This window comes from Podarcis raffonei, chromosome 16, assembly GCF_027172205.1.
Source record: "Podarcis raffonei isolate rPodRaf1 chromosome 16, rPodRaf1.pri, whole genome shotgun sequence".
Classification (NCBI taxonomy): Eukaryota; Metazoa; Chordata; class Lepidosauria; order Squamata; family Lacertidae; genus Podarcis; species Podarcis raffonei.
In genome coordinates this window covers 8955726-8971455 of record NC_070617.1, presented here as the reverse complement: position 1 = coordinate 8971455, position 15730 = coordinate 8955726, and the positions used below count along the sequence as shown (strand labels likewise).

The following is a 15730-nucleotide window of genomic DNA, read 5'->3' as shown; positions in this document are numbered from 1 at the left end:
TCCTGAGTTTAAGGAAAGGACCACCGCTGAGTGATCAAGCGGTGCTTTGCTGGAAGAAGGTCCCTAATTCAATTCCATGTAGCACTGGGTGAGGGGAAGTCCTGGGTGGCTGCTGCCGGTCAGTGTAGACAACGCCAGGCTAGATGCACCAAACCTCTGACACAGCTCCCTGCGTTCCTGCCTCTGCTCAAACTCTCCTCTCTTTCCCAACAATGCATGCAGTGTGAAGTGTGTGTGAAGGAGGAATTGTATCTCAGAGCATAAGCAAAGTGGTTTCCCACCTCCAATATCTTTGGGAGACCTAGGGTTGCCATACGCCTGGAATTTCCCAGACATGTCCGGCGAAATTAGCGTCTGGGGGAATTTCGAAAAATGGGCAAAATGTCCAGGCAATCCCTCCCCCCTCAACTTTTGTACTCTGATTTTCAGTTCTTGAAATATGGCAACCCTAGATTAGCATCTCACTTGCAAGACAGGTGCGCCAACTCCCATTGCAAAGCTGGAATCACTTGTTGTTGTTTAGTCGTTTAGTCGTGTCCGACTCTTCATGACCCCATGGACCAGAGCACGCCAGGCACTCCTGTCTTCCACTGCCTCCCACAGTTTGGTCAAACTCATGCTGGTAGCTTCGAGAACACTGTCCAACCATCTTGTCCTCTGCCATCCCCTTCTCCTTGTGCCCTCCATCTTTCCCAACATCAGGGTCTTTTCCAGGGAGTCTTCTCTTCTCCTGAGGTGGCCAAAGTATTGGAGCCTCAGCTTCAGGATCTGTCCTTCCAGTGAGCACTCAGGGCTGATTTCCTTAAGAATGGAGAGGTTTGATCTACTTGCAGTCCATGGGGCTCTCAAGAGTCTCCTCCAGCACCAGAATTCAAAAGCATCAATTATTTGGCGATCAGCCTTCTTTATGGTCCAGCTCTCGCTTCCATACATCACTACTGGGAAAGCCACACTAAGAGGTCACAAATCCCACCGTTAAGAATGTGCTGCCCGCCTTTGCCATGTATCAATGGATGGGTGAGCCTCAAAGACAGATGGATTTACAAGGGATCTTCAACCTTCATCCTCTTTTTGTCACTCAGCAACACACAACTGGTCCTCCAGCCATCCACCCTACCATAGAGTTGTCTACGTTTTTGGCTAGATGGGCCCCTGCTAGGTTTGGGTGGGTTTGATGACCTTGAGAGCAGGAGTATCCGGCCAGAGCTGGGATGTCAAGACTAAGAAGCGATTTTTCACATCAGTTGCGCCCAAGTTGCTGAATGTGCTGTTGGAATTGAGGAGGCGGAATGAGTCCATTGTGGCAGAAGCTTTTTTAAAGCCACACGTTCTTCACAACTGATGGAGATTGACTGGCGCGAGAGATCTCAGTGCCCACTCCAGCGGAGGCTGGTTCACTAGGGCAGATGGGGCAGGGCTCCAAAAACCCTCACTTGCCTTTCTTCTTAACTTACAACCAGTAGATCCGCTTCCTCCCTCCTCTCTGTGTTGCCCTTGTAGAAGGCAGCAGTGAGGAGGATCATGTGGAAACAGGAACTAGAAATGGGTGGCTCTGCCTGTCATTGGGCTCTCTGGCGCCACCTTTTGTTGGGCTCCCTGCCTTTCGCCCAATCATCCCCAAATGGGCACCTGCGATCACTGGCCCCTTGCTTACATAGGTTGTTTTTTTTTAAAGGTGAATTCATGAAGAGGAGACTTCTGTCAATGGATATTAGTCATGACAAGTGGAACTTGCGACAGGATGGGGGGCTCTTGTTTAAGAAGCTGGCCAGCCATGCCCACTTCCTGGGTACTCCATTACATCTGCCAACTCCAGATCAGTTATTATTCCGTTACTAGAGCATGCTCAGATCTCAATGGACAGGGTTTTTTGGGGAGAGGAGGGCTCCCCCTCTTTAGAGTTTCCCTTCCAAAATACTTTGCTTTGTACCTTAAGCCAGCAGAACTATTTGTGTGTGTCTGTACACATCTGCAGCTTACATATTCAAACCTAGCTACCAATCTGAATTTTAAAAATGTTACTATTTCTTTTGGACCATCCTTGGTAAGTTACTCCCTCACTTCCTCTCAAAGACTATCTTCTAATACTAATAAGTATACATCACTCATTTTTAAATGGGCATGCTCATTACACTTTTTCAAATTTAAGAGTGAAATCTAAAATACTTTAAATTCAGTAGAATTGTTTTGGTATCACTGTGAATCAGCTATAACTGGGATGGGGGAGAGAAGAGAAAACCCCCCTTTTTAATACATATTTCAAAAGTCATTATTTCTTAACTATTTCCAAACACTCAAAACTCAGGAAATGTTTATAAACGTAAAAAACTTCTTAATTTTTTCAAAAAATGGAACCTATGTATTGCGGCATAAGCCTCCCAAATGACCCCGTTCTGTCCTTTGTGCCTAAACTGAGATGATTATTTTTTTTATTAAAAAAAAATCATATTTAAATATGCAAATGACGCCTGTCTCCGCCTAACACACCAGGACGCAGGTTCACACGGGGCGTGGCTTAAGAATAGCCCCTCCCCCTTTCAGATCGTTCTATTCCGCCCACGCCGCGTGATTCGGTCTTCCTCGTCCCGTCCGTCTCTTTCCACCGCCCCCTTTTTTTGCTTTCCTCACTTGGTAGCGCCCGCTTTCCAGGAAGCGGCGCCTGCGACGTCCCCATTGGTGCGAGGCGGGCGGAGGGCGGCGGGACGGAATGCTCAGTTCCGGACGAGACCATTAAGGCCGGCAAAGGGAGGGAGACGTTGTTGAGTGCTGCTTGCTGCTGCTGCTGCTGCTGCGGAGTTATTGCAATGGCCCAGACGCCGAAGCTGATCTTGCTCTTCAGCGGGAAGAGAAAGTCGGGCAAGGACTTCGTGGCCGAGGAAATCCAGAGCCAGTAAGCAGCGCCGCGGGGATTGCACAAGAGCGGGCGGGAGGAAGTGTTCTGCCCCCCCGTGCATGATGGCGGGTGGCGGGGTGGGTGGGATGCAGGCGAAAGACCACCCACCGCTCCACGTGCGCGCGGGATCCGGCGGGGAGAGACCTTCCCAAACCTCTATTACCCCCATTTTTCAATTTTCAAGCCTTTTTAAGGGGTGATGGCAAGACTTCTCTCAATCTCGTGTCCGCAGCGAACGTCTGAACCCGGAGCGCACGCGAGATCGGCCCCGACCTCCCCTCTCCCCGTGCTTAGGAGGGGAAAGAAGCGACACCCCACGGTCCCCCCATTTTTTAGTTTTCAAGCCTTTTTTTGGAGTGGTGGCAAGACTTCTCTCAATCCCGTTCCCGTGTCCGCAGCGAACGTCTGAAGCGGGAGCGCACGCGAGATCGGCCCCGACCTCCCCTCTCCCCGTGGTTAGGAGGGGAAAGAAGCGACACCCCACGGCTTAGGGATGGGGAGCAAGGCGGTCTTCCGTGTTTCCTCCTTTTGTTTCCTTCCTCCCCCTTCACACGTGACGCAACACGCGACGGGGCTGGGAGAAGGTTGCAGGGAAGTGTAGAAAAGTTGGCATGGGCAGCTGGAAGGAGCCCACCTTGCGGGGGTGTGGGGAAGAGGGAAGGCCACGAGTTGCAGGAGTTTAATCCAACGTTAGTCCTTAAGGTAAAGGTATAGGCCGAGGGCCTTCTGGCGGTTCCCCCATTGCGAGAAGTGAGTTTACAGGGAACCAGGCAGAGGGCCTTCTCGGTGGTGGCACCCGCCCTGTGGAACACCCTCCCTTCATATGTGAAGGAAATAAGCAGTTATCCTATCTTTAAAAGACATCTGAAGGCAGCCCTGTTTAGGGAAGTTTTTAATATCTAATGCTGTATTGTTTTTAACATTTGATTGGGAGCCACCCAGAGTGGTTGGGGAGACTCAGCCAGATGGGCATGGTATAAATAATAAATTATTATTATAAAGGGATCCCTGACTGTTAGGTCCAGTCATGAATGACTCTTGGGTTGCGGCGACGCTCATCTTGTTTTACTGGCCGAGGGAGCCGGCGTACAGCTTCCGGGTCATGTGGCCAGCATGACTAAGCCGCTTCTGGCGAACCAGAGCAGTGCACGGAAATGCCATTTACCTTCCCGCCGGAGCGGTACCTATTTATCTACTTGCACTTTGACGTGCTTTCGAACTGCTAGGTTGGCAGGAGCAGGGACCAAGCAACGGGAGCTCACCCCGTCGCGGGGATTCGAACCGCCGACCTTCTGATCGGCAAGCCCTAGGCTCTGTGGGAAAGCAGGCAAGATCCACAGTCTGCCAAGCCCTTCCCTGGAGGGAGGTGATGTTCTCAAACTTTGCAGTGCATCTGATGGGAAGAGACTAGGCCTTGTTTAAGCCAAGGCAGAGTTCATAAGAAGAGCCTGGCTGCTGGGATCAGGCCAGTGGCCTAGCTAGTCCATCATCGTGTTCTCGCAGTGGGTGACTGTCCCCATGGAGATGTTGAGATTCGAATCTGGGACCTTTTGTATGCAAAACAGACTCTCTGCCACTGAGCCTAGGGGTCAGCAAACTTTTTCAGCAGGGGGCCGGTCCACTGTCCCTCAGACCTTGTGGGGGGCTGGGCTATATTTGGGGGGGAATGAACGAATTCCTATGCTCCACAAATAACCCAGAGAGGCATTTTAAATAAAAGCACACATTCTACTCATGTAAAAGCACACTGATTGGGCCTGATCCGGCACCCGGGCCTTAGTTTGCCTACCTACCCATAGACCTTCTCCCCTAAAGGGCCCTTGAGGATGGAAACTTCTGCCTTTTCTGGATCTGATTCAATTAAATTTTTCTCCCTTGACAGGTTGGGCCCTGATGTTTGCACTATCCTGCGGCTGTCAGAACCCCTCAAAGAGCAGTATGCCAAGGTAGGTTGTTCCTCCCCCAATTTGTACCCTTCTGTCTTCCCTGTTGGGATGCGGGTGGCGCTGTGGTCTAAACTACAGAGCCTAGGGCTTGCCAGTCAGAAGGTCGGTGGTTCAAATCCCCGCAACAGGGTGAGCTCCTGTTGCTCGGTCCCTGCTCCTGCCAAGCTAGCAGTACAAAAGCACGCCAGTGCAAGTAGATAAATAGGTACCGCTTCGGCGGGAAGGTAAACGGCGTTTCCGTGCACTGCTCTGGTTCGCCAGAAGCGGCTTAGTCATGCTGGCCACATGACACGGAAGCTGAACGCCGGCTCCCTCGGCCAGTAAAGCGAGATGAGCGCCGCAACCCCAGAGTTGGCCACGACTGGACCTAATGGTCAGGGTCCCTTTACCCTTTACTATCTTTCCTGTTATGTGCATAATAGCATCCTTGCCGAGTTAAGCCGAGAGTTGGAAAAGAGAAGGGCGGCTGAAATAGATCGAGGGGGATTCCGCGGCTCCCCTGTGAGAGAAGGTTGCAGCAGCATTCGGTGATTTTTTATTCCAAAGAAAAAGGCTGATGAGAGGGGACACGATCGGAGTTTATAAAATCACACGTGTCTCGGAGAGTTGTACTTCTCCCTCTCCGGTAATAGCGGAACTCATTGAAGCTCAGCAAAGCGGACAAAGAAAAGATTTAAAAAAACAGTGGAACTCCCTGCCACAAGAGGCAGTGATGGGCACCAAACTGGGTGGCTTTAAAAGAGGTTTGGGCAAAATTCCTGGAGCAGAGGGCTATTGAGGTCTATTAGTCATGATGACTATGCTCTGCATCCACAGGTGGGGACAGCAATGCTTCTGTTTACCAGTTGCTGGCAATCGCAGGAGGGGAGAAAGTTTCTCTTTTGCTTGCGTCCTGTCTCTGGGCTTCCCATTGAGTCATCTGGCTGGCCACTGTAAGAACAGGAAGCTGGAATGAATGGGCATTTGGCCTGATCCACCAGCGCTCTCTTGATGTTCTCGGATAGCTTTGCTGACAGCCTCGGATAGATTCCCTCTCCTCTGTCTCTTCTGCTCTTAATAATAATAATAATTAATAAATAAATAAAATTTATTTATACCCCGCCCTCCCCGGCCAGGTCGGCTAACACCAGTAAAATTACAGTAAAAACAGAATAGGGGAAAAAACCAATTTAAAATACAGGTTAAAATGCAACTTAAAATGCAGTCTCATTTAAAAAGTAGCCCATAGATCAAAACCTTAAGGGGAGGGAAACATGAGGGTCAGACTGAATCCAAACCAAAGGCCAGGCGGAACAGCTCTGTCTTGCAGGCCCTGCGGAAAGATGTCAAGTCCTGCAGGGCCCTAGTCTCTGTGACAGAGCGTTCCACCAGACCGGAGCCAGTGTTGGAAAGGCCCTGGCTCTGGTTGAGGCTAATCTGACTTCCTTAGAGCCCGGGACCACGAGGGTGTTGCTATTTATGGACCTTGAGGCTCTCGATAGGGCATACCAGGAGAGGCGGTCCCGTAGGTACGAGGGTCCTAGGCCACATAGGGCTTTAAAGGTCAAAACCAGCACCTTAAACCTGACTCTGTACTCCACCGGGAGCCAGTGCAGTTGGTAAAGCACTGGATGAATGTGATCCCGCAGTAAGGAGCCTCGCCGCGGCATTCTGCACTCGCTGGAGTTTCTGAGTCAGCTTCAAGGGCAGCCCCACGTAGAGCGAGTTACAATAATCAAGCCTGAAGGTGACCGTCACATAGATCACTGTGGTCAGATCTTAGTGGATTTGTCTTATCCCCGTCTTAAAAACAGTTGCCCACATGCATTTGTCATGGGCTGGCTGGATGAAGAGGAGTGGCGGGAGACACCAGCTGGGGAATCCCCCAGGGAACCCCCAGGAGAAGAAAGCTCTGAGCCAGGGGAGTGGCGGTGGGATGACGATGTGAGGTCAGAGCGAGAAGAGGGAGCAGGCCAGGAGGAGGAGGTGGCAGAAGCTGAAGGGCAGGGGTCAGCAAACCTTTTCAGCAGGGGGCCGGTCCACTGTCCCTCAGACCTTGTGGGGGGCCGGACTATATTTGAAAGGAGAGGCGCTAGATCTCATGGAGGAAATCTGGGAAAGGCCCTGCCGCCCAGAACCATAGAATTGCAGAGTTTGAAAGAGGGGCCGTCTAGTCCAGGGGTCAGCAAACTTTTTCAGCAGGGCGCCGGTCCACTGTCCCTCAGACCTTGTGGGGGGCCGGACTATATTTTTTGGGGGGAAATGAACGAATTCCTATGCCCCACAAATAACCCAGAGATGCTTTTTAAATAAAAGGACATCTACTCATGTAAAAACACACTGATTCCCAGACCGTCCGCAGGCTGGATTGAGAAGGCGATTGGGCCGGATCCAGCCCCTAGGCCTTAGTTTGCCTACCCACAATCTAGTCCAGGGGTCAGCAACCTTTTCCAGCCGTGGGCTGGTCCACTGTCCCTCAGAACATGTGGGGGGGGGCGGACTATATTTTGAAATAAAATATGAACGAATTCCTATGCCCCACAAATAACCCAGAGATGCATTTTAAATAAAAGCACACATTCCACTCATGTAAAAACACGCTGATTCCAGGACTGTCCGCGGGTCAGATTTAGAAGGCAATTGGGCCAGATCCGGCCCCTGGGCCTTAGTTTGCCTACCCATGCTGAAGAGGGAACAAGGCTTAAGTGAGCGGGGAGGAGCCTGTGGCAGAGAGAGGCCCAGAATCAGAGACAGAAGTGGAGGCTGGAGAGGACTGGGGGGAGGGGGGCCCACTCTTCTGAAGACACCAGGGAGTCTCCCCCTCCTTCTGCAACCAGCTCCTCTCCCCTTTGGTATCCCCGGACCAGAAGAGGTATGAAGAGGGCAGAGCAAAGGCAGACACACTGAGGTGTCTCAGATTGCTTGGGGAGGACTCAGCTGTGGGAAGGCAGGGCCCTTCATTTGTCACAACTGCCTCGTTGGGGCAAGCAAGACCTGCTGGGAAGAGTTGCTGATAATAATAATATAATTTATTATTTATACCCCACCCATCTGGCTGGGTTTTTGCCAGCCACTCTGTGTGGCTCCCAACAGAATATTAAAAACACGATAAAACATCAAACATTAAAGACTTCCCTAAACAGGGCTGCCTTCAGGCATCTTCTAAAAGTCAGATAGTTGTTTATTTCCTTGACATCTGATGGGAGAGTGTTCCACAGGGTGGGTGCCACTGCCGAGAAGGCCCTCTGCCTGGTTCCCCGTAGCTTCACTTCTTGCTGTGAGGGAACCACCAGAAGGCCTTCGGAGCTGGACCTCAGTGTCCAGGCTGAATGATTGGGATGGAGACGCTCCGTCAGGTATACTGAGCCGAGGCTGTTTAGGGCTTTCAAGGTCAGCACCAACACTTTGAATTGTGCTCGGAAACATACTGGGAGCGAATGCAGGTCTTTCAGGACCGGTGTTATATGGTCTTTTTGTATAAACAGTTAATGTCACTGACATCAGGTGGTTTATTGATTCATTGCTGGCGTACGCCTGACTCCAGCTCCTGACAGTATTTCGCGAGGAAGTGAGTCCCACAAGTTACTTAGGAGTAGACTCTTGGATTGGTCTTGTTTGCCAATCGTTTTCATCCCAGAGCTTTGATAAGTGGCTCGGCTCTCTGGCCTCCCTTGTAGGAGCACGGCTTGGACTTCCAGCGCCTCTTGGACTCCAGCTCTTATAAAGAGACGTATCGGCAGGACATGATCCGATGGGGAGAGGAGCGGCGCCAGACCGACCCGGGATTCTTCTGCCGCATTGTGGTCGAGGGCGTTACACAGCCCATCTGGGTAAGGCTGAGCGGTGGCAAATTGCTGGTGGCAGGGATTGATTCGAACCCAGCTCCCCGGATGTTAACCTGCCAGTCTTCCCACACAGATAGTGAGTGACACGCGGCGCATCTCGGACGTGGAATGGTTCCAGGACGTATATGGGGATCTGGTGAAAGTGGTGCGTGTCGTAGCCACGGAGGAGACGCGAAAGAGACGGGCCTGGGTGTTTGTAATGGGTGAGTGAGACACAGGCACGCCTGCCTCTCGTTTCTCTGCAGGGCTTGGTGTGCAATTAGGCTTTTAAAATTTAGTGCAAAACAAAAACCCACATTTAATCATTTGGCAGTTCTTTGCGGTAAGTAGAAAAAAGCCCTGCTCCAATTAAAATAATAGTTCAGATCATAATATTTTCTGCGAGAAAATAAGACTGAACATAAAATGGCAACCTTTCCCTCCTATATACATGGAAAGGCAAGGTTGTCGTCACGCAGCCCCCACTGGAGGGCTTGTAGTGCCTCATCACAGTCCTGGATTTGCATGAAGAAACGAGGTTGGGAAGGTGAGAAGCGAGCTTAGTAAGTTCATGGGTCCTCAGCTTGGGTTGTTGGACTACAACTCCCATCATCCCTGACCACTGGTCCTGCTAGCTAAGGATGATGGAAGTTGTAGTCCAACAAGATCTAAGGGCCCAAACTTGAGAAACACTGCTCTGGGGGGTTAACCCTAGAGAGATGCAGCAAATCAGTGTAGACAAAACTGGACTAGACTGGAACCAATGAGATTGACCTGCTATAAAGGAGCTTTCTACACCCCTAAGGACTGTTCTTCCTATATATTAGGAGAGCAATCAAGTCAAAGCTAATCCACTTTGACGATGCTTCTGAATACCAGTTGCTGGAAACCAACGAGGGGTTGTCTGGGCTTTCCGTAGGCATGGAATTATAGAATTGTAGAGTTGGAAGGGACCACAAGGGTCATCTAGTCCAACCCCCTTCAAGGCAGGAATATTTCCAAGACCTTACTTGGTAAATAAATACAACCCGGGTGGTTAAGAAAGCCCAACAGAGACTCCATCTCCTCAGAGTATTGCGGAAGAACGATGTCAATCAACATTTGATGATCTCCTTCTACCGGTCCACAATAGAAAGTGTCCTTTCATACTGCATCACAGTGTGGTACGCTGGTTTGGCATCAACTGATAGGAGGTGCCTACAGAGGGTGGTGAATACAGCACAAGATATTACAGTGGTGCCTCGCAAGACAAAATTCGTTCCGCAAGTTTTTTCTTCTTGCGAGTTTTTCGTCTTGCGAAGCACGGTTTCCCATAGGAATGCATTGAAAATCAATTAATGCGTTCCTATGGAGACCGCTTGCCAGGCTGGCGGTGCGGAGAAGGGCTTTTCTCCCCACCGCAAGCCTTCAGGACAGGTACGGGAACAGAGGGGAAGGCGCGCAGCGCTTCTCTGTTCCCGGGGCTTGCGGTGGGAGGAGGGTTTTTCCTCCCCACCGCCAACATTCAGAACAGCATTCTGAATGTTGGCGGTGGGAAGGAAAACCCTCCTCCCACCGCAAGTCTTCAGGACAGCCATCCGAAAGCTGGCGCGGGGAGAAGGTCTCTCTGCCCCACCGCCAGCCTTCGGAGGAGGTCCGAGGACAGTGGGGAAGACGCGCTGCGCTTCCCCGCTGTCCCGGAGATTTCCCTCTGGGCTTTCGTCTTGCGAAGGAAGCCCATAGGGAAATTCGTTTTGCGAAGCGCCTCCAAAACGGAAAACCCTTTCGTCTAGCAGGTTTTCCGTCTTGCGAGGCGTTCGTCTTGTGGGGCACCACTGTATGGGCTGTCCCGTGAATCCGCTGGATGAAATAGCGGAAGAACGTTGCCTCAGGAGAGTGAGGAAAATTCTCAGGGATGACTCACACCCCGGCCGACACTTTCTCGATCTCCTGCCCTCAGGCAGAAGATATAGAAGCCTGATTAGTTGCCCCAACAGGGTAAAGAACAGCTTCTGTCCGAAGGCTGCTGAATGAAAAGATAACAACAGGGCAACTGACTTTTGGGTTTGGTGTGTGTGTCAGTAAACGAGGGGAATTAAGACTAAGAGAACTGAGTGGGGGGTGCTCGAGTAATCTCACTGTATACAAGTTGTACAAGTGACAATAAAGTATTTCAGTTCAGCTGTCCCATATGGGGATCGCAGCTGCCACCTTGGCGCTATCAGCACCACACTCTCACCAGCGGAGCTATCCTGGCATCTCTGGTCAGGATATTGGCCTTATCCTGCTTGCTCTCCTTGCACTCTTGCACCCTTCCCCACTGCCTGAATTTGGGAAGCTTGTGTTAATAATGATACTAATTTTATTATTCATATGCTGCCCATCTGACTGGGTTGCCCCAGGCACTCTGGGCGGTTTCCAGCAAAATACAACCCCCACTACAAAACATCTAACATTAAATTTTCCCCCATACAGTTGTACCTTTGTTTTCGAACAGCTTAGTTCCTGAAAGTTTTGCCCACCAAAGCTTTTTTTTAAATCCCTAAAAACATGGATTTCCTCCTCCCTAAAAAAAAAGCCCTGCAACTTTGAACCCCCCAAAAAACAGGGGTAGATCATTGCCAGTTTTTAAAAGTAGATCGCAGTCTCTTGAGAGTTGGCCACCCCTGCTATACGGGACCAAGACCATTTAGCACCAGCAAGTCAAATGTGAGGCCTTCCTAAAGTAAAGGAAGGATTGAACTCTGATTAATAAGAATACACACAGAGGCTTGAACCAGCAAGACTCTGGGAAGGGTGCGTATAATAATCTCTCTCTCTACCCCTCGGCCCAGGTCGTTTTATTCACAAAAGAACTTTTTACTCAGTGTTCGTAAGAACCAATCAGATTTCTTCTGAGCATTTCAACAAACCCCAGTGGGAACAAAGTTAAACTACAAAGACTAGTTAAGCATGCATACTTTTGGGGTAAATGAATGAAAACTACAAAGGAGTGTATTCAGCAACCCCGGAGGTCATAAACAATCAATACACATGATAAGAAGGATGGCCAGGAGGACAGCAATCATTATCACCTTTATGTGAAACCTTTTTCCTGGCCCTAAGGTTAACATCCTAAGATTAACATATCAGAAAAGCTACAGCAAAGAAACTGCCCACTGTCTTTGATGACCCAAGACACCTGCCTGTCTAAGTGGGTACGTGACATGTGAAGAAAGAGAAATGGAACAGGGATGCAGAGGTGTGGATTGATCAGGAATCATATCAAGATAGTTTAAACCCAGTCAACGCAATGCTTTCATTGCTGACACAGATGGCTTACTCTATATTTGTTGCAATTCCTTATAGCAATCCCACCTGATCACTACAAAATGGCCAACTTTTGCCTGTCTTCCCTCTCCTCTCCACCCCAGGGATTGACGACGCGGAATCCGAATGTGGCCTGGATCAGGGCGTGCCTTATGATTGGGTCATCACCAACGACGGAGACCAGCTTTCCCTGGACGCTCAGCTGGAGAAACTGCTTCAGTTTATCCACAGCAAGCTGTAGCGCAACCCAGGGCCCTTGTGTTATCTTCACTTCCTTCTCTTTCTCTCTCTCTCTCTGTCTCCCTCCACCCCACCCTCCATTCCTTCGGGACCTGGGCTGGGGTTTGGCTACATCACCAAAGAAAGAGAATCTGGAGAATGCCGCCGTAGCCACCGGGCTGCGGTCAGGTGCGCCTCAAGGCAAGGCATTTCTGGGCGGGGTTGTTTTTTTGACACCCATCCCACTCTTCTCTTCCTTTCATTTTGGAGAATCCATTCCAGCGAGTGCCATAATCCAGTGCCAGTTCTTCCCTCCCCGGGACTCCATTCCAGGCAGGGTATGCGTCTCCATCCTGGCCGACTGCTCGCTTGTGTGTCATTTCCGCGGGCTGTTCTTTTGCACTCGTACCTGGCACTGGCGCCTTCCCCACCTAGCATCAGGTGGGGGCTGATGTTTGCAGGAAATGTATGTTTGTGCTGTGGGGAGTGGGCGGTTTTTGGTCCGTTTCGGGTTTTCCTTCCTCCTTCCCATCTTGGGTCGCAGTTTTAGACCTTTACAGCTTTCGGCCACCGGGGGGCAGAATAACCTCAAGCTTCACACTTCTGCGGCTCTGTTTCCCCGGACAAATCTTATTTCGTAACCCTTGCCTAGCTCTGTGCCTGTCAATCATCCTGTCCACCTGAATCTGGCAGGATAGGGTCCCCTCGGCGGGTTGAATTATATGCATGTTATTTTCAGGGGGCATTTTCCAGTCCTGCTCCTCGTCCCAGATTCAAGCTGATTTTTATCTGAGACAGGAACGCTTTTGAGTGTTACTTTTAGCTGCTTCTGCTGATGACTGACCACACACACTTTCCCTAAGGTGGGGGGAATCGCTGTGCCTTATTCTTAAAAGTGCTGACCTCCTCCTGTTCTCCTCGCTTGCCCGGCTCCCCAACTAAATCCTTAATTTGGAAAACATCTCACCAACTTCTTCCCTGACCAAGGCTCCTGTGCCTTTTCCTTGCTGTGTGATGGGAAAGAGGAGGGGACAGAAATTCAACAGGTGGGGATCAAGCCAGAGTGGGAGAGCTGAGCCTGTTGGATTAATCCCCAGAACATAAACGACACAGGGCTTTTTTACTCGGATGGGAACGTTGTTCGGCAAGTTCTGAAGGACACAGGAGCCATGATGGGGAAAGTAGTTGGCAACGCGACCAAAATGGGTTCTAAGCTGAGAAATTGCAGGGCAGGCTTTTGCTGCTGAAGAGGAGAGGGGGGCGACCAAACTGTGCGGGAATTGAGAGTTGAGCGCTTGGGCTAGGGTGAGATAGTCACGTGGGCTGGTGTTGGGAGCAAAACTAGGGACAGGGTGAAGGTTTGCTACTGATGCAACCCGATTTGCCCCCGGGCTACAGAATACCTAGCATATTCCCTGGCCATGTTTGCACATCATGCCAAACCACGGTTTAGTGTCACGCGAATGAGGCTAGTCCCCTCTAGGGGTCGTGCTTTCCCCCTTTCCTTACCCTCTCGCACAGCCAGAAGAGGAGGATTTCGGAAGATTCCAATTCCCCTTAAACTTGCCATGTCCAATCCCAGTTTCACCATAGCAAGGGCTCATTTCAGCAAGGCAGCTTCGTGAAACCATGGTTTGCATTTGGCATCTTTTGAAACAGACCATAGTCGAGCCGTGATGCCTCATTCAGATGCAAGCTTGCAACAGCTTCTGACACTGTCCTGGCTACTCAGGAGGCTGAGGGTCGTGGGAGAGGTGCTCCGGCTCGACAATGCTGCACTAAACCGTGGTTTGAGTGTAACGTGCAAACATAGCCCAGGTACATGAGACGAGGTCCTCTCTCTGCTCCTTTCAGCACACCTGACTTCCTTCCCCGCACCGCAAACTGGATGTGCGGCTGTATAATCTCTTGCTAATGCCACTCACTGCTCAACCAAATGCCCATCTCCTCTCTTCCCCTCTGGAGAGGAAGAAGATTGTTGTACTCAAAATAAAGCTTTGGATTGGTTACAGTTTCCGGCTCTCGTCTGTCTAGAATAGTCCAGTTTCCATCAGGTGGGTCTGGAGTCTCGTTTGCTCAGGTGCAGAACGTGGAGTCGGTCAGGATAGTTCTTGCACAGGGGTCAGCCAAACTCAAGGTTTCCTCCATTTGAGGTTGGCCTTTACATCGCCCGTCACCCCTGACCGCTGGCCTGGCTGGCTGGGGCTGATTTGAGGTGGTTGTTTTCCCCCTATCTGTGAAGTGAATGAATGAATTTTATTATTACGGTCATAGAGCAGTTCCGGCTCACAATATCAGGAAAATCATAAAACACAACAGGAATACATTGAATGGCAATTGGGTATAACAGAGACAATACAGATATAGTGGCAGTTTAAAATATATATTAAAACTTGATCACTAAAATATAACCTAAAATTGTCATTTAAAACCTTAATCATTTTGGTAGTACAGCTTGTTCCCTATGTTTTATGGCAGTCACACAGAATTTGGCCACCCTTATCGTGATCTCTAGATCCTTGTCCTCTACCAGGAATTTTAGACTGTCTGTCTGTCTACAGGTATCTATCTATCTATCTATCTATCTATCTATCTATCTATCTATTGCATTTGTATCTTTTCTTCAGGTTGCTCATGGTTCTCCCCCTCCACAACCCTGTGAGGTAGGTTAGACTGAAAAGTACAGTGGTACCTCAGATTAAGTACTTAATTCGTTCTGGAGGTCCGTTCTTAACCTGAAACTGTTCTTAACCTGAAGCACCACTTTAGCTAATGGGGCCTCCCGCTGCCGCCGCACCGCCGGAGCGCAATTTCTGTTCTCATCCTGAAGTTCTTAACCCGAGGTACTATTTCCGGGTTAGTGGAGTCTGTAACCTGAAGTGTATGTAACCCGAGGTACCACTGTAGTGCCTTGCCTGCTTAATGGCAAGTAGGGATCTGGACCCTGGTCTCTCCTGGTTCCTAGTCCAACCCCCTAACCCAGCATCACCACTGCCTCTCATCAAAGACAGCATGATTTGGAAACTAGCCATTTCAGATAAACAGCACTGCATTTATTTCCACTGGAAAAAGGGGGAACATGGGTATGAATTGGGGACCTTGTGATCTGCAGTCAAATGCTGTACCCTTGGAGGGCTGTCGACTGCCTACTTTTTGTTGGCATCCATGTCTCGAGAGACAATGGAGTACTCTTCCAGGGGTGAAGGCAAACCACTGGAGAATCGCACTGCCTGCTGCGACTGCAGAGACCGGTAACTTGCTGCCTCCTGTGGTGTTTTTGCTGTGTTGGCAGCATCAAAGTGACCTCTCCAGGGCGCAAGCCTGGGCAGTGTGTCTGGAGGGCCTGGGCTGCCCAGATGACAAGAACCGCTCCCTCTCGTCCTCACTGATGTGGTCCAAAGGGAAGCAGAGCTATAAGTGAGGTTTGGGCGTCAAATGTATGAATTCATCATCCGGATATGTGCTTCAAGTTACGGATGCGTTAACACGTTGCGTTCCGTTTACCTTTTGTCAATGTATGTTCGAGCGGCATCTTAAAACCCCCAAGAAGCAGGGATGTAAACCTAAACAAACAATTCCTT

The 15730-nt window shown here is 50.1% G+C and overlaps 1 protein-coding gene across 3 annotated transcripts; it reads left to right on the top strand.

The window, feature by feature from the left end:
- Positions 1–2618: 2618 nt before the first annotated feature.
- On the top strand, positions 2619–14160 carry PMVK (phosphomevalonate kinase). Of its 3 annotated transcripts, none has more exons than XM_053370178.1 (5): positions 2619–2890; positions 4776–4839; positions 8496–8648; positions 8737–8866; positions 12035–14160. In XM_053370178.1, the coding sequence occupies exons 1-5, from the start codon at positions 2805–2807 to the stop codon at positions 12169–12171; spliced, it is 570 nt and encodes a 189-aa protein (XP_053226153.1). In that variant the 5' UTR covers positions 2619–2804; the 3' UTR covers positions 12172–14160. The 3 variants fall into 3 exon arrangements, with proteins under 3 accessions (XP_053226153.1, XP_053226155.1, XP_053226154.1); XM_053370179.1 differs by lacking the exon at positions 2619–2890 and adding an exon at positions 3231–3595; XM_053370180.1 differs by lacking the exon at positions 4776–4839 and having other exon boundaries at positions 2818–2890.
- The last annotated feature ends 1570 nt before the right edge of the window (positions 14161–15730 follow it).